Source organism: Pteropus medius, unplaced genomic scaffold (assembly GCF_902729225.1).
Source record: "Pteropus medius unplaced genomic scaffold, Ma_sr-lr_union100, whole genome shotgun sequence".
Classification (NCBI taxonomy): Eukaryota; Metazoa; Chordata; class Mammalia; order Chiroptera; family Pteropodidae; genus Pteropus; species Pteropus medius.
This window is the reverse complement of record NW_024340696.1, coordinates 10703610-10722871: the sequence shown is the minus strand read 5'-3', so window position 1 is coordinate 10722871 and position 19262 is coordinate 10703610. Positions and strand designations below refer to the sequence as shown.

General features: G+C 37.4%; 1 protein-coding gene across 2 annotated transcripts in view; it reads right to left on the bottom strand.

The window, feature by feature from the left end:
* Positions 1 to 18958, bottom strand: part of CAPRIN1 (cell cycle associated protein 1) — a 34638-nt gene extending 15680 nt beyond the window's left edge. Inside the window, exons 1-6 of one of the 2 annotated variants that reach the window (XM_039866714.1) lie at positions 18718 to 18958; positions 17929 to 18147; positions 5609 to 5671; positions 5408 to 5494; positions 2314 to 2552; positions 2148 to 2230 (exon numbers count right to left, since the gene is read on the bottom strand). In XM_039866714.1, coding sequence (XP_039722648.1) covers positions 2148 to 2230; positions 2314 to 2552; positions 5408 to 5494; positions 5609 to 5671; positions 17929 to 18147 — 691 coding nt within the window. In that variant the 5' untranslated portion in view covers positions 18718 to 18958. The remainder of the gene's footprint in view (positions 1 to 2147; positions 2231 to 2313; positions 2553 to 5407; positions 5495 to 5608; positions 5672 to 17928; positions 18148 to 18717) is intronic. The other variant, XM_039866724.1, reaches the window with a different exon arrangement.
* Positions 18959 to 19262: the final 304 nt, after the last annotated feature.

Below are 19262 nucleotides of genomic sequence, written 5' to 3'. Positions count from 1 at the left end.
CTTTATCTTAATGTATTTTAAGTAAGTTAGTTCAAAAAAAAAAGCTGACAATTATCATTTATTCATTCAATATAGCACCTGTTAGGCAATGTGTGGCACTGGGGCTACAAAAAGGTATATCAAAGATACGGTATCTGCCCTCCCTAAGCTTACAGTCCAATAGAGAAGAGTTATCAAATACTCACAAAAACAGTAAAATTACATCTGTGAAAAGTACTACACAGAAGTACAATGGGTTGAACCTAGTCAGGGAGAGACCACGAGAGGTTTTCCTGGTGTAAGTGCTGCAAGAGCTGAGATCTGGAAGATGAGTAGTAGAGAAAAGTGTTTCAAGGCAAAGGCAACAGCATTTACAATGCCCTGTACAAAGAAGGGTGCCAAATACAAGAAAATGAAAGTATACACTGTGGCTGAAGCATAGGGAGTAAGAAAAAACATAAGGAAATTTGAGTACAGAGAGAATGGTATAGGCCAGTTCATGCAAGGTCTTGAAATTAAGGACAAATGTATATAAAATGTCACTAAAATAAAGCCATTAACACATTTTAAAGAGGGATGGGGGTGGATTCAGTTAGATGACTACATTAGACAAGAGAAAGGCAAAAAGTAGAAGAGGAGAAAAATAGGAAAGAGAAGTAAACAGATTCAAAATATATTTAAAAGGCAAATAAAACTGTCAGAATTTGGTACACTAGGATATAAGGAGAGGGCAGAGCAGCAGGCAAAGGTGTGTGTCAAGAATTAAATTCTCAATTTCCTGGCCTTATACAGCAGATATAAAGTAAGGCTATTCTCTATACGCTATAGAAAAAGAAAACTTCAGGGACTGTATTATATCAAAGTATTGTAAAATTAACCCTATTAGCAATAAAATTTTTAACAACCACTTTTTGAATGCTGACCACTTGATAAGTTTTTCTTCCCCTACTTCAGGAGGTTAATGATTCAGAACGATTTGTTTTAAAAAACTGAAAGCTTGAAAACTGAAAGCACATAAAAACAATGTGAGTACATCGGCACCTTTTCATTAGCTATAAAGACGTTACATTCCTAAGACCGGGGAACAGGACTAGGTGGAAAATAACATCAAAACAAGCTACAATGCTAGTTGTTTAACCCGTCACTTCTCAATAATGCTCATGAAAATGGGATCAGGCTTGACCTAAAAGTACCTTTTTAAGCTAACAAGTTTATACACATATGTCAATTAGTTTCCAAACTTCAAGTGGTGAATTCAGTAAATATTTGTAGAACTAAAATCAAGCCAAAAAGATTTTTTACAAAAAATACAACACAAGTTAACAAACCAAGAAAATTACTTCTTACATGAAGATACAAAAGGATTGGTTCCTCATATGATTTACCTCTTTCCTTAAAGCAGATACACTCCAAATTATATCATACAGTTTTGCCAATTAAAACTTATAATCCAATTTAACTTCTTTTCAACCAAATAACTAAAAACAAGGTATAAACACATATTTTTTAACTTTGTATGTTCAAAAATCTACCTGGCTAAATCAACTTTATAAAAAGTCAAGACAAGAATCTATTTTTACTAAGGAATTAAAACCTAAAATTCCTAATTTACTGAGGTAGTAAAACTTCAAAGTCCTTAAAAAAAAAAATCAACATATAATTGCATATTTCAGGTTAAGAAGCTCATGTATAAAAAAAACTAGACTAGATACCTGCTTTTTTAAAATACAGAAAAAAAATGAATGTTAGCAGATATCTAAGAAAAATTAAAGACTAAGGCCATGAATACAATGTATGAGGTACAATAAATGACTTTCAAAAAATTTCAGCCATAAGGAAAAACCATTCCCTATCTAGTACCAAAAACTAGAAAGTCAATTTGGTGTCTGTCCACCTCAAGCAAAGCAGTTACAAATAAAACTACATTAAGTTAGGACTCCCATCTTTACAGATTTTTGGTTGCTTGTTGCTTGTGTTTTGACTTGCACACACAGGCACAAAAAAATGCAAAAAAAGAAAATACAATAAGGAAATAAATGAAAAAGTAAACAGTGGTGAATGTTATTTTATACAGTTCTAAAATTTCTTCCCTTAACATTAGTCTTACATAAGAAACTAATTTTTAAAGATTCTTAATTACAAAATTGTAAGCTGTCAATAATACTCACAGGTTGTTCCACATACAGATTTTTCTTTTCCTTCCAGCAAGTCCCAAAGGTGAATGGAGGCATGTTCATACTGCTCATTCAACCTTGTAATAACAAATAGCTAATTAATTATCTTTCAACTATCAAGGCAATATTTAGAAATTTCTGTTATCATATACCACTATACCTCAAGCTCATGTCCCGTTCAGGGTCTGCTAACTTGTAGAATTCATCCAACAACGATAATTCTTCTTCAGACAGTATTGGCACGCCATTCAAACCTTGTTTCAGGTCAGTTCGCACTTCATCATCTCCCAATTTGTCCAAAACGTACTGCAGCTCAAGTACAGTTTTTAAACGTTTCTGTTCAGCTTCTTCTCTCATAAGCTGCTCCCGCCGTGCTGTTTTCTTTATTGTTTTCTGAATCTGCATAAAAATACAAACATAAGACACCAAAATAAGTTCTTCAGAACTTCCTCAACTCAATCAATTCTGGGTCCAATATAAATAAAACATCTCACTCAATGAGCTAGTAGATGTGGCCCCAATACACAAAAGGATGATTCCCAACTTACAAATAGAATTCAATACATGATCTATTTTAAACAAATTCAGAACACCTCTTTCCCCATTGGTACTGAAATGTTACCAATGAAATAATACATTTGGGATTTGCTTCACAATAATCCAGCAAACAGGAAACAAGGGAGATGTGGGTTACATGAAATATGACTGCCCATGAAATGATAAGTGTAGAAGATAGATATGAGTACATAAGGATAACTTTAGTTTTGAAATTTTCCATAATAAAAACATAAAAATTAAAATTTTTAATTAAGGCCCTGAGACAATTTAAAAAAACTTAACCACTGCAACAATAAAAAATCTTATCTATATCTCTTCTATAGAAAAATGGTCCAAAGTTCTAATTTTAAGTACCTATTACTGATTCACAGAGAGAAGCCAAAACCCACCACTCCTTCCCCTCACCCCAGACAATCCGCTGCTGGCATTACAAAAGCATTCCGACATACTGAAAATAGTGACTAAAACTGACCTGTGTTTGTAAATAATAGGATGCTGGCAGAGAAAAAAAAGGTGGCATTAAGGGAGATAAAAACTAAATGTGAATGTACTTTTCCCACTATTCTTTTCTTTCCACTACTCTTTTTCTTTCCTAGGGAGGCTGAAGGTAGAACATCAGCCAAAGTCAAATATTTCTCTTATCTCATGTATAGTATCAGCTTGGAGTCAAAGAAAAGTCAATCTTTTAAAGAAAAGTCAGTCTTTTCAAGGGCCACAACAGTGTTTTCCTTCTCACCTTCTCCCCTTTCTCAAGGCTCATTAGGATAATTTGAGACAGAGAAAATCAAAATAAGGACATATAAAACATATAATAAAGGAAGAAATAAAGGAGACCTGGAAGGAATGATGAAGGTTGCAATAATAATAAGACATATCTATAAATGGCAACAGAGAGGGTGGTAGATTAAATGATATAGCAATAAATGGCAAGTGAATATTACATATGAACAAAAAGATGAGATCTCTTTAAGATAGGGTGGTCAAAAAGCTTTCAAGGAGAAAAAGTGACATCTACTCCAAAGATGAATGAATCTTAATGGGGGCAGGGCGTGACTTTAGGGTAAAGAGGTCTTTTATAAGTAGCCAGAGGCAGGAAACATCATAGGAAGAGAGGCAGGAATGTGAAAATAAGTCAAGAAAGCAAAAGAAATAAAGCCATTTTAGACGAAATGAAGAGTAGGGGAGAACATGAAGACTAGAACAGGTAGGCTGGAACTAGGTTAAAGAAATTCTCAAATAAAAAAAGTGTTCAACAAAGGATCAGAGTTAACCCAAGGACTGCCAATAAAGTTAAAGGCCTGCTGAAAACTTCCTGAAAACACCAGTGTTAAAATAGAAGCAAAGGAGGATATGAGTATTTTCATTTACATAACAATGCTAGCTTCAGAAATAGTCTTTAGTAAATTGTGTAGCATCAGAAAATAAATTGGGCAGGATTCATCAAGCCTGAGGCTCTGACCTAAGCCAAGTAGAACATATTCCAACCTGCGTGTAAATTAAATGTCCTCTTTACTTTTAAGAGATATCATTACTACTTTCCACCTTAATTCAAATTTGATAAGTAACAACATTAAATGCATGAAATATCTTAGTTATTTATGTGTCAAATACCATTCTAAGCACAACCCTCTGATGAGGTAGGTACTATTATCATCGCCATTTTACAGATTTGAAGACTGAAGCAGTGGGACAGCCTCTCCCCTCTCCCCCACCTTTTCTCATCCTTCTTCCTATTCCACTAGTTCTTTTCTCTGGAAAACCCTGACTGGTAAAGAAATAGAGAGTTAACCAAGAGTTAAGCAACTCAGTCATACAACTATTAAGTTGTATGACAAACATGTATAGATGTTATCCTAAGGATCTCATTGGTTTAAAATATATATATAAACATGGCAGGCACTTATTTTTCATATATTCCTTTATGCTTAATGATCATCTTACAATTAAGTTACTTAATAGTTGTATGACTGAGTTGCAGAATCAGATTCAAACTAGGTAGTCTAGGTTCCACAATCAGACCTTCTACTCTCTGTACTGTATTCTCTCATCACATAATAAAACTGTTTATTCATTTCACCAAGTCAGAGGCAACTTTATATTTCAATATTATTAATTAGCCTTTCTCCAAATAAATTAACGCTAATTCAGAAAGATATTAATTTTCTAGTCTCAACTTTGAACAAATTATTTGGCTTTGTATTTAATTTTTATCCTTTTCCCAAAGGCTTCTGTCACATCAAAAGATGTTTGGGAAAAACACACCACTTTGTTGGATCAAGAGTAGATACAAGACCAATTTAACAGTCTGCCACATCCTCAAGAGCCTTAATGAAGAGAATAGTTAACAATTTATATAAACAACCTTCTTCACTTTCTGAGAGTTAATGGAATTGTAAGATGATCATTAAGCATAAAGGAATATATGAAAAATAAGTGCCTGCCATGTTTATATATATATGTTTTAAAGCAATGAGAGCCTTAGGATAACATCTATACATGTTTGTCATATCTGAAAGGCCTTTCAGGTGTTCTACTTTACAGAATTATAAAGCATCTTAGATATAATTAGATCCAAATACCCTCACTCTGAAGAGAACTTGTCAATGGTAATGCAAGGACTAAAACTCAGAAATAAAATTTTTTGCCTTCTTTATTTTTGATATTTCACAAACATATACATACCACCTTTTACTTACATCTTGACTTAATGCCATGAAACTCCTCTGTAATTCTTTTGCAAACTCCAAGTTATTTGTGACTTCCTGGTACTTAGAAACGGCATCCTAAAATAACAAAGACAGAACGCAACTTTACTGAAGATGCAAAGAAACACAAAATTAATTTTCTTATTAAAAATAGTAAGCATAAAATCTTTAATAAAAATGTAGCATCTTTACCAGCTGATCTTGATTAAGCCTTTCCCCTTTGTTCATTCGTTCCTGGTAATCATCAAGTTTGCCCTATAGTGAAAGAAAATTATATTCCATATTGAAAGTATATATTATCTTAACCATGCTAAAATAACAAAACCCACATAATCCTCTTAAAGTCTCAAATCTTGCCCTAAATATATTCTTTAACTATACTATAGTTTAAGTTAGTACATAAAATAAGAGTTTAATAGTGAGTTAAAAAATGAATTTAAATACTCCAGTCACTGCTGAATGATACCAAATGTTGTATTACAAGCCAATAACACATGCTTATTCTTCAGGTTTCTCAAAAAAGATATGCGGCAGATGACCCAGGCACAGGGTTTCTCCTACCCACTCCGGTGAGGGCCAGTTTGGTTAGGATCCTGCTTATACCCAAGTGAGCCTATCAGACATTATACAAAGTGTTAAAGTTTTACCCCACTCTCCGCCAAAGAATTCTCGTGAATAAGTGATATAAAAATTGTTTACTTTTTTCTGAATAAACCCTTGTGCATATTGTGTCTTTGATGTGCCTCATCCACTTCTCCTCAACAACATGAGATGCTTCCGGCTATCTTATCATCTATGGCAATACGCAAGTCAATAGCTTTGTTATTTTTCTCAAAAACAGAATTAAATATAGGAGAGTGGGGGTAGAAAATTAACCTCTAGTTTAAGGTTATCTTTTCGTTTTTGTTTTTACTAAGATGAAAACTTTGGAGGTTTCTCAGGCTACTACTATTAGATAAGCCCCAAAGAAAAATATTTAGGTAATGCAATAGTCAAGAATTCAGTTATCTATTTATGGGTCAAAGGAGAGGGAGTAAGTAGAAATCTAAATGGGGGGGAGGGGATTTTAAACCACAATAAATTATGAACATATGTAGTTCCTTACCCTCAGCAATAATAAAATTAACCAAGAAACAAAATACAAAGTAAGGTTCTGAAAAAATGCATTCAGAGGCAGGGAAACAAGTTTTAAAACAATGCTAATGAGTTGTTTTGTGTCAAATGATCCATTTTCTTTGTACCAGAAACATTAGTCAACTTGCAAAACCATTCTACCCCAAATTAAAAAGCCTATCACAATTCCTTAGTTATACTGGAGGTAAGTAAAACCAAGATAATCATCGAAACATTAAAAGCTGATGAAAGTATCCAATTTTATCCTTATGTGAACCATTTCACAAAATCAACAAACTGCCAACTAAACAGATATACAATTCACGTCTACTAGCTGAAAAATCAAGTTTTTTACACTGATCTGGTAGGCCTAATCCCAGGTACAAAAGACAGCTCAACTGCCTCAGAACACTCTGAGGCAATTTAAATAGAAATAATTTTAAATTCCTCCCCCCTTAATTTAGATTTCTACTTATTTCCTCTTCTGACCCTTGAACTGTCTTTGTTCATCCATTTTAAAGGATTGGCTACTTTTAAGAAATAAAAAACTAAGCAGGTTAAGATTTGCTGTTAATTACACCTTAGGATATAATTATTAGTCAGAGTTCTTCTATTTCAAAATAAATGGATTACAGAAAATATGCAAATAAGAAGGGGGCCTGGAATTTAGTGCTAGTACAAAATTAAAATTCTGAACAAGCTACTAGGCAAAAGAAAAACTACTGCTGGCTTATACTTGGCACTATTATCTTCCATTTTTATGGTGTTATACATTTTTCAAGGAAACTGTTACTAAATCTATGAAGTATACTATATATCCCTCATAGGGTAGGGTTTTATGTACTTAGTTTAACTTTATCATTTAATACCTTGAGAATGTAAAACATTTATGCTAATCAAAATGGATGTTAAATCAAATTCCTTTAAAAAATGTATGTATATATGTATAAAAAATAAAAATGAAAAGATGTTTTTAAATGTGAAGAATGGTACCTGAGTGCTAGAATCATAGGGGGAACTTTTCTCCTTATTTTGTTTTACAGAGAGATATTCTGCAGTGAACATAGTTTGTGTAATAAAAATTGTAATTTCATGCTACATAAAAGATGTTAAGATTGACACATTACAGGATAGTATCAGGACTTTAACCTGTAGTCCTTGAATATGAATCTACACTAACCTATAGTAGGACAAACTATCCTATGCTAGAAAAACTCCAATTTTCTACACAATAGCAAATTGAGTATTCATCCGACCCAGGTCTACAGCAGATTTCATTTTACGAAGATGGCTATCACATCTGCAGTCCCACATACTGTTCTGCAATATGACTTTGACACTCTTCCATTAAGAACTAGTCCAATTGCCCTGCCACTGTAGTGACTGGGCTTCCACCAACAAAGTACAGTAAAAGTGACCCTGTATGACTTCAAGACTGAGTCATAAAAGTAATGCATCTCTGCCCTGTTTGCTGGTCACTAAAAACACTCGTGTTTGGAGCCCCAAACCATCATATAAGAAGTCCAATAACCCTGCACCTGCCATGCCATGTGGAAGCCAAGCCATGAAGAGAGGTCTAGTGTAAGAACTCTGGTCAGCAATCCTAGTATTAAGAGTCATCCCAATCCAGGCATCAGACATGTAAGTAAACAAGCCTTAGTCCTTCCCGCTGAGGCCCCAGGCATCACTGAGCAGAAACACTAAAAACCACTCTATGCCCTGTCTGAATCCCTGACAGGCAGAATCTGTGTACATAATAAAATGATGTGAAGTTTTGAAGTACTCTGTCACACAGCAATAACTGAGACCAAGCCTAAAAGGAAATAAAAACGGAAAACAGCTATGTGAAACCCACCTTCAACACAAATCTTCATGTTAACGCCATCACTAAAAAAAGTATGCAAAAAGACCTCTGTGCGGCCAAAATAAAGATCTACAGTTTTATTAAAGCTCATACATCTATTTATTTTGATTTTCTATTACTGTAACATGTCTCTAGTTTTTTGTAATAATTTAAGAGCCATGATTTTTAAAGAGAGAAGGACTGTTACTAACATCACACAAAATGACAGTTTACTCTGAGGGAAGAAATGTATTAAAAAGCCATGATATAACTGAAAAATCTCAAGGATCTTCAACAGATTTTCAAAAAGCAGATCAATTCCTTATATCCAGTGAGCTGAATTAATGCATCTATACAAGCATCCAATCAAAAAAATGTAGTTAATCAAATGAATGGAAACTGTAAGTCTTTTGTGAAACATTTTTCTAACCATAATAAAATTTTCACCATGGCTTTACATTTGTTCCCCCAAGCTGTTAACACTTTCTCCACCACTGTTATAAATATCCTATCCTCTGTCCTTGCCCAAGCTTCAGCAAAGCAAGAACTTGTAGTTCAAAGTTCCTAATAAATAGCCCTCATCTGAGGAAATGTCACAACTTACTAAAACTGACTACAGAAGGACAAAAAAAAAAAACTGTTCTACATTAAAGGGCACTAATTTTTTCCTTTCCAGTATAATACAGGATCCCCTGGCTGCTGAGGTATACAGAACTTTGTCACTGTGGAATCTGAACTGAACAGTCCTCTGTTCACTATTATATATAATTATATCCCAACATAGCAGAGGCTCTATGTTGGTCTAGGTGATTCTCAAAGTGCTCCCCAAACCACCAACCTCAGCCATCACCTAGGAACTTGTTAGAAATGTAACTTCTCAGGCACCATCCCAGACCTACTGAATCAGAAACTCGGGGTGGGACCCAGCAATCTGTGTTTTATTAAGCCCTCTGGTTGAGTCTACTGTGTGCTTAAGTTCGAGAAACACCTGCCTAAGTCAAATACATTGTAATTCTCTTATAAGAGTGAATCTAGTAGAACGCAGAAATAAATTATTCTGAATCAAACAGGCGCTGTGAGCCTACAAACCATTATATAGCAGCCTCAGTTTGGAAATAGGTTGCTTAATGGTTCAGCTTTAAATACTGAAAACTTGAATGGTAGTTTTCTAGATCAGCTTATGTATCTATTTAACCTTGTAATTATTTGAATAAGAGAAAATACATTTGTGATCTTTACACTGAAGGGTTTACCACCACCCATTCCTTAGTAATTTTATTAAATCTTGCATTGTGAGCCAAAAGCTCCACAAGTTTAGAGTACAATTAAACTCAGTGGTGAATGCCAAATTTTGCACTAGAAACAGAGAGTCTTTAGGACAATCAATTGGTCTAATTTTCTACTTTTCAAAACAAAGGTAGCTTGCAACCCCAGCTCACCCCATGCAGCTTTTCAATATAAGGAAAAGTATGTGGTATCTGCAATGGTTCCAATGCTACAATTTGCTTAATCTTTGAAAGAGTAGACTACTCAAAGACAAATGAAACCATCATTAACTGGCTCAATCCCACTGTCACATCCTAGCCAAATGGCTTATATTAAATCCAAGTAGAAAAATTGTTTATTTGGGGTTAAAATTTGCAGTTTGAACTAAATCAATACATAAATAAGGACCTGCTTGTCACACTGGCTCTTCCAACATGAACACCAACAAAAACAGAGGAGGAAAAGATAAGAGTAAAGGGCTCCAGTTTTCCTTCCCTAAGCTAAAACATGATTACCTAACATATAGTAGTGTTAGACACAAATTGGTCAGCTACTCATATCACCCACATAATATAAACATGTATGTTTCTGGAGAACGGAGCCATTTTCCTAGCATAAAAAGACAATATCAGAAAGCCTACCACAATATTGATAACAAAACCCTGCCCTCTTAGATTCTATCTTGAAATATATATCTTAAAATTCAATTTAGGGTTCCTTTTTCAACCACTGAGCATCTAGAATATATTAAAAATTCACTTATAGCACCACATGTGAGCAAGATAAAAACCAGGCCACTGCCCAGATTACCAAACCAATGAAGACAGAGGCGTGACTATACTCAGCAAATGTCAAAACACTATAGTCATGTGGTACCAAGAAATAATTACCCCAACAAATGCTGTCCAGTCCCACTCTATCTTTTGTTTCTTTGTTGCTTATAATAGTTAACAGTATCCACTATGTGACAGATACTCAAATTTAAAGCACCAAGTAGCTAACCATATCAGCAAGTCACTATTATCAATCATATTTTGCCTAACTGGAAACTGAAAGAGTGCAATTAAGCAACTTGCCTAAGGTCATAAATCCCAGAAAAATCATGTGCTTGCTTGCAACACTTTGCTCATTTACTTTGCGACTCTGGATTCCGGGCCTTACTACATTCCATTTTGGCCCTACTGTCATTGTTCTCTTCCTTCTCCAGAGGATTATTATGTTGCTGAATCGCAGTGCACCTAGTGTCACCCTTACTTTAGTGAAATGTTTTTTAAAAATTCAGTACAGTGCCAGAGGGTGCCAGAAGATGAATATCCAAAATAGCTGTACTCCTCCTAAGCTTTCCTTCCTATTATATCCAACAAATTCCATAAATAATTTCGGAAAACTTTTTTTTAATCATACAATTCAAAAGAAATAGCAGAAATGAGAGACTTCAAAACACCAAAAATTCTTCAATTGGACAACCGCAAACAATCACAACAAGAAAGATTAGGAGGAGACCACATCTGAAAAAAATAGTTTGGCTATCCATGAAACTATGTAACTCCTGTTCTCAATTAAGAAATGAAGCCTAAAATAACAAAGTAGTAAGAGTGCCTAGCTATACTTTAAATTACTTTGTCTCCAGGTCATTTAATTACTTCTACAGCACTGAAAAAAAAAAAAAAAAAACCTGTAAAGACAAATACAAAGACAAAAGATATAGATTCCTTTTCCTCTCAACTTTCCATGATGTTCAATGGCCTCTCTAGATATTGTTTCAAGTCCCCAATTCCTACATTCCCTGTTCTTCACCTAGAAACGTTGGTTCTGACTCTGCTCACATAGTGGTAGGCAGCTAACACTGCCTCCCATTCACCCTCCAATTCAACTGAAAATTAGTTGCTAGTTAAATTCATAGACAGGAATGAAAATAAGAAAAAAAAGTTTCCTCAAATTTTAAAAGGAGGGTAGAGAGAACATATAGTACAATCCACAGATGATCCATAATAGCTATCTTCAAATGCTGGAAGCTTTCTCATGTAGCAGAAGCCTGAGTTGCTACAGAAAACAAAGTATTCAATAGTAATAGGGGGAGCAGAACTCCAACATCAAGAACTTAGGGCTTGTCCAAAAATGAAAACAGATTTTCAACAGATTTTCATTGAGAAATGAGCAATCTACCTGGCCCTAAAAGACTGATTAACACAGAAGAGCTATCCAGGATGCAGGATTTCTGAACACTAAGAAAAAGGATGCTAAATTAAATGTTACCTAAGGTCTCATTATAAAAATTTTTCAAGCAGATAAGTAACCAGGAGTTTAATCTGACGAGACTTTTGTCCAATGGAAAAGAAAAAAAGAAAAAAGATAAAAGATAATCCTGTAAAAACCCTTATTCCTTATCCGTGGCTATAATTATGCAGTAAGTCTGAATGAATGGAAGCAGCTGACCCTAGCAGGAAAACAAAAAGTATAACATAAAGAGTTCCAGCATCATCTATTTTGAATTTTGTTCTTGAAAAATCTAAAGCTTGTGCATTTGAAAAACAAATGATCATTTTATAATCTTAACAGGTGTCTTTGACTTATTAGTTGCTTCAACCAAGGTACTCATTAGGATGAACTGGATACATTCAGTTGGGAGTTCAATGTAAAAGGATATGAACTGTAATTTATTTAAAGTAAAGACCAAAAGGGTTTTTTCCCAATTATTAATGTATATTTCAGTATTTTTATGTTTGAATAACAGCATTATGGAGAATGCAATGAAATTTCTAAAAATGTACAATGGTTCAAATACCAAGAATCATCTATGTCCTCCTTCCTAAGATTATTCACAAATCTTGTTTACATTACCTAGATTTTTAAAATAAGTGTGGTCTACTTGCCTACTCATCAATTCTACTCACTTAAAATAAGTAAAAAGAAAATCCTTCAGGAAAAACTCCATTTTAATAAAAAACATTGCAAGTAAACAGCTCTGTACAAAAAAGCATTTTCCCCCTCACAGATTAATCTATTTTAACGGGGTTTTGCTGGTGAAGCTACAAATATTTCTAGGCAATCATTTAGTCAAATTAGCAAATGTTTAGCATATACCATGCAGAAGGCATGGTATGTTATTAATAGTCTCTGCCTCAGGGAAGCTTAACACCTACTTCATGTAAGGTAAGAACATAAAGCATTAGAAAAATGTCAAGGAAGAGTACAGACAATAGGTAGTACAGGAAGTTAAAGGAAACAGATTACTTTAGTTGAGCATGGTCAAGTAGCACACCTTTCCATTTCCTGAGGAAATATGAAATTCCAATAAAGGCTCTTTCCTCTATGTTTTTACACTCATATTCTATTCGACAAAAGCACTGGTATAGCTGGAGGGAAAAACAAGTACGTAGAAGTCAAGCGATTTACAATTCCAACTTTGGCTGAATTTCTCTTCAAGTACTACCCACATTCTTCTCTGCTACATAGATACCATTCATTTCCTCCAGAGAAGGGGACCAATTGCCAAAAATTATCCAGAAATTTGGAATACAAGAATTAAGATAAGAAGGTTGATGCAATTCCTACTCCTCTCTACTGGTAACGCTTTTCCCAAATTTTCCAGTCTACAACATACCAAGCTAGAGCATGTGCATTTGGGGAAATTTATGCTTACCTAAGCATAAAGGGAAACTCGAGTTCAACCTTTAAAGGCTCATTTCATTACAACAATCTGGATGTCCCAAAAATATAGGGCTTTAATTTACCTGTACTGATAGTCTCAGGACCCCATTACCTGGACAGCCTACAAACATAAATTTAACAATGAGACTTTAATAGAAGTCTAACCATGAAGAAGAAATGAGAGGCTTTTTCTTTTATAGCAAAAGAACTCTAAAATTAAAGGATTTGAAATGGAAAGTTTTACTTGGTTTTACAGAATCAGCTTAAACATAAAAATTATATTTATGTTACAGAGCATTAGAAATTCTAATTAACCCCATAAAACATTACAAGAAACCTCAGAATTCACCTATTCCAACCTGGGTCATTTTACATGAGCATCTTAGTTTCCTCTTCTGTAAAATGAACTGGACTAAATTCTAAGACAGCTTTAAGCTCTTAAAAAATCTTAGATTCTATAACAGTATGGTAATAAAATTAAAGCTATGTTGTTTTAAGTTTAACCTTTTGCAAGTATTATTTTTTAAGATAAAATAGTACTAATCGTCTAGTTCTAAATGTAAACTAGAAAATTACATAAAATTATGACAAATTGTATGCTTAATCTCTAAATCACACAAAATGTACTCCTACACAAATATTTACCATATGGGAACTATCCTAGAGTAAAACAATGTAGTCAGGTTAAAATAATCCATTCTCATTGTAATACTTAGTACTCTGCCCTCATTCCAGAAAAAAGGTACCTGTACTATCACATAAGAGTACCCATATTATATTTCCTTTTTAAATTCCTATTTAAATACTTCCCCACACACACACACACACACACACACACACACACACACACACACACACACACACCACCCAGGAAGGCAGAGGGAAACAAATTAAGCATTATAAATGATTTTTTTTTCTGTGTGACAAGGTGAATGCAAAACAAAGTAATCTTGCCCTCTGCATTGCAGAGGAATAGTTCATGCAACCAATAGAGAAGCTATCAGAGATTTTAACTGTCAAGAAAAACTTCAGACGTTAGCCTCAAGAAAAAACCTGACTTATAAAATAGTTTAAAATGTTTTTAATTTCAAAACAAAGAAATTCTGTATAACAGCTGCATCAAAAATTCTAAGTAGAGGTACACTGCAGTGCTCTAGAAAGAAATATTATCCTCTCTAATAAAGACAGCATCCTTTTTCAGAATAACATTAACTGCAAAAATATAAAGAGCAGGAAGATTTTAGGGAGTAGTATGAAAAACAGTATACTTTGGCTAACACATCTGGTCATATATAGGTTACAAGGCTGTCAGGCTGTCTTTGCAAGAGAACACTGGTTTATCTCTCATCGACCAAAGTCACTAATGTCTAAATCTATCATATTTACAAAAAGTATAACAATTGTAAATGTCATCTATTAAAACGCTCTTTATTCTACATCAAAACTGATTACATCTTCTCATATGAGCTTTCTCTTCGATTAAAATTTAGACTTGGCTTCAAAATATCATCTTGCAGAGCCTAGGGCCCAGGTCTTTACCAACAAACTGATGAGGAAAACTAGGCAATCACTCGATTATTACTATACTTTAATCAGTTAACAGATTTATAATGGAGTTTTACAGTAGATTTTTTTTTATTATAGCTTCATTTCTCCTCTTTGCTAAACATTCATATAGTCTTTATAAGCCCAAATTTCAAAAACTACCAAGCCATTTAGTTTCATTACATAATAGGATCATATTTCATCAATGTTATGCATGCATTTTTACTGAACAGATGCTTAGCTTTCCTCTAATGGACCCGACTTAGAAAATTAACAAATAATTGTTTTTTTAAAATGAAGTGAAATGAAATTATTTCAACTCTCTATACCTTAATGTAAGTGATACTACATATCTAGTATTAATTTGTGTCAGAAAACTTGATTTTAGAACCAATGAAAAAAGGCATTTTGTCCAGAAGCCTCCTACAAATAGGTCAAGACTGAAAATACAGCTCAACTGTAAGTTGCTAAGTGGATTGAAGCAAAAAGAAATTCAGTTACAAATAGTATCTTACTATTCCACACCAGTTTCTCAATAGATTCAAAACTGACTAGGAAATAAATGCTTTTGGTGTATTAGAAATGTTCACTAGGTATTGAAAAAATAAATTAAGCCCTCCTATACAATGAATCATCTAGATATCAAAAAAAAAAAATGCCTTGAGTTTCTCAAAAAGTGAAACTTATACTTTTAAAAGTAATTAAGTCACAACAGTACTGCCAATTTAACCATCTATCAAGTAGGTAGCTCAGTCGTTGAGTTATCAAAAAGCCTCAACTTTAATTTGACCTTTTCTCTATCTAGCACCCAAAACATTAAGAAAAAAAGACATGAAGTACATGTGTTACTTTGTGTACTTTGTTAAACCTCCATCATTCAAGGGAATTTTTCAGTACTTATGACTCTATCATCTCTGTAATAATTACATTACTTTCATCCTCTATAACTTGGAGGAGGGAGGTAGGCAATGTATAGTAATACAAACCTATCCACAAATGACCTGTCATGGTTCAGGATCCTCATGGCACTTACAAACTAGATTTTTTTTTTTTTTCAGATACACTTGAACACTAGAATCCAAGTCACCTCACAACTAAGCAGGCTGTTCATCAACGCCTGACTTTATAGTAACGCCTTTGAAGAATTATTTTTCAGTCATTAAAATATGTCTATATTTAAATGTGTATACTTAAACTATTACATCATAATATTTATCTTGATTCCTACTCTAGAAGAGATTTGAGGAATTCTGAAAATTAAACCACTCAAGCATCATTCAGACTGACAGGTTAACTGCATTAAGAATTTTAAAACGATACTTTTTCAAACAGAGTAACAAAAACAAAAAGAGTAGACAGATGATACTGGTGTTGGTCACGCTTATTCTATTACATATTTGAATATAGTTACTTTACAATTAAAATACTTTTGTTTCCTTGTTGACACTGCCAAATCTATTCAATCATTTATAATAAACCACACTTGTTTATCAAAACACTCAGAAAAAAGGTAGAAATCTACAATTAGAGAACATCTCTCAATTTCAAATAAAGTCTAAGAAATTTAAGTAAAATTCCCAATACAGATGAGACAGAAAAGCATCAAATCCAAAAATGTTTTTAAAACGCCAAAAGAATGTAAAATGAATCATTAAACGAACAATTCAAATAACTGAATTGTTCTTCATTTCCCACAGCCCAAATTTTAGCCAAATACCTATCTCAACATCTTCAGTAACACTATTAGGTGGCTAAATAAACATTTTTAAATGACTTCCTCAAAATTCAAGATGTTATAATAAATGTTTTACCAGTGGCAGACAAGTAGAAGTTATCAGAGTTATTATTTTTCTTTTTTTAAAGACAAAAGTTTGCATAATAGTCATTGATGTAATCACCTCATTTTTTGTACTACTGATGTTTCTTCCTTTCCACCTCCAGTCTTACTGAAGGTTGAATTATTCACTCGGCCGAGACCCCTTCTCCACATGTACACATATACATACACACGCGCGCGCGCACACACACGTGTCCCTCTAAAATAGAGTTGATACACTATCCTAGGCTGAAAGCATAAAACAAAGGCCGACTTGAAGATAAATCTCATGGTGTGACATACGATGGCAAAATACTGAATCCAAAATACTGTGGGTGTGGCTCGATTTGGGGGGTGGGAGGGAAGGCGAGGGAGTCTAGTCGGGGCGGCTGCCTGGTCTCTGCCCTCCCCCTCTGCTTTCGCTTTGTGCTCACAATGCAGCTCCTGTAAAGCGCTTCCCTCTCCCCGCAGCCGCCGCCATGTTAGTCGCTCTCTCCATGTGCCCAGAGACCTAGCGATACCCCTCGATTTAACCCAGACCCACCCCCACCCAACGAATCTCAATCGGTGCAGTCTCCTCCCAACCCTCTTTAAGGTCCCCAAGGGACAAAAAGCCGCTAGAGAATATCTCGGGATCGAGATGAGCGTGAGGGGGGCACCTAGACAATTGAAACAAAGAAGGTAACGCAGCGGAGCCCATTAAATTGGGGGGGGAGGGCAAATCGAAACCCACTCGAACGGGTCTTGATGGAGAAACGATTCTAGCTTAAGAACCTAAATACACGTCTCTCCCAAAGGAGAAAAGAAGACACTGAGCAGGCCTCAAGTACACGGAAACGGAGCGGTCAGACCCCACCGCCGGAGGACGTAGGCCGCCCCAACTCCACGAGGTAGTCAGTAGAGCCCTAAGTTCCGACACCGGGACCTTGTTTCTCCCCGCTGGCCCTAGTCAAAGAATTCGGGCCTGATAACGGAGAGAAGGGTGAGCACACAGTTAAATCTGGCGACAGGTCAGGTCCCCACCCTTACACATCCCACTCAAAAGGCCTAGCCCACAGCAGGGGGACAGTAATCAAGAGGCCTGGGAGGCAAAGCTGCGTCCGGGTCAGGTGACAAGCACCTCCCCTACGAGCCCGTTTTCTGAACACGAAGCTCCCGTTTAGTGGGGACACTGGGTTGGGGGGGTGGGAAGCGCCGGAGGCTGAGTGAAGGCTAGTGCTGGCCACAGTAGGCAGGGTCGAAGCATCACACCCTCCCTTCCCCGCCAACTGCTGGCACCTTTTTCTTCTCCAGGTTCCGAAGTTTCTTGTCGATCACCCCGAGAATCTGCTTCATGGCCTCGGTCTGGACAGCGCCAGTGCCGGTTGCGGGGTGCTGAGACGCTGGCGCAGCAGCCCCGGCCCCTGCCGCCGCGGCCTCACTCCCGGTGGAACCCGACGGGGGTGGTGGTCCGGACGACTTGCTGCCGCTACCACTGTGGCTGGTGGCCGAGGGCATCTTTAGACCGTGATGGGAGAGAAGAAAAAGCGGGAGGAAGGACAAGAGCGGCGAGTCAGGAGGCGGACGGGGCGAGACGCGGGACAAAACGCGCAGCCGGCGGGAGCCTGCGCGAGAGGGTGGGGGCGGAGATGGGGCCGCGCGCGCCGCGAGGGCAGGAAGGGACGGCCGGCGCGCGCGCGACCCGCCAGCGGGGCGCCCGGCCCGGCCTCGCACCGCCTCTCGCCCCACCCCTCCCCCGCGCGGGCCGCCAGCTCAGCCTACCCGCCCCGGGGCACCGAGGCTCGCGCCGGGGGCGGGGCCTCGCAGCGCCGGCCAACGGCCAGTGCAACGGTCTCCACCTGGGAGGGCATGCCAGCACTGTCGCCTTCCGAGAAAGGGAGGGAAGGCAGATCCGGGCTAAGAGTCAGAAGAGGGTGGAAAAGGGCACTGGAGATGACCGGGTGGGGAGGGGGCGGGGGAGACTTGAGGAGCAAGCCCCTCGCGAAAGTCCAGCGGATCCAGAGGTAAAGGACACTCGGGGCAGCACCCCTCTTCCCCTTCAGCTCCTCGGTCCGGGGTGGCGCTCACCGTGCGCGCGCGGAAGCCGCTGGAGATCTCGAGTGGGAGGCTGAGGGGACAGCGGTGGTGGTACGTTCCGGGCGGTGTCGTGCGCTCCGTGGGCGCAGGTCGCTTCGACTTGTCCCCACTGCACCAAGAGCCGCTGCTAGTGAGGCGGAGAGCCGGGAGCAGGAGGGACCTAGCCAGCCAGCCAGCCCTCTGGGGCGGAGGGGGCGGGGGAAGGAGAGGACGGGGGCCTTCGCGGTTGCTCGGGCTGCCCGGCGCGAACGCCTGCGGACAGGGGCTCCTCTTGGCTGCCTACCAGCCCTGCCCAAGCCCCGCCTTGGGGGGCGGCCCCTGGGCGCAGGTCGAGACGGCCCCGGGGATGCTGCAGGAACGATGCCTTGAGATTTTAACGAAATCGAAGCTAGGGTCCTTCAGGCGAAATCGCTTGACGTCCAAACAGGGACAATAGGTGTCAAACAGCTGGATCTGAAGCTGGCGACTGCCCAGTGTAGAGCCCTTATTTGGTGGGGGTGGGGTGGTAGTGGCAAAGGTTTCTGCAAATAAAGGGT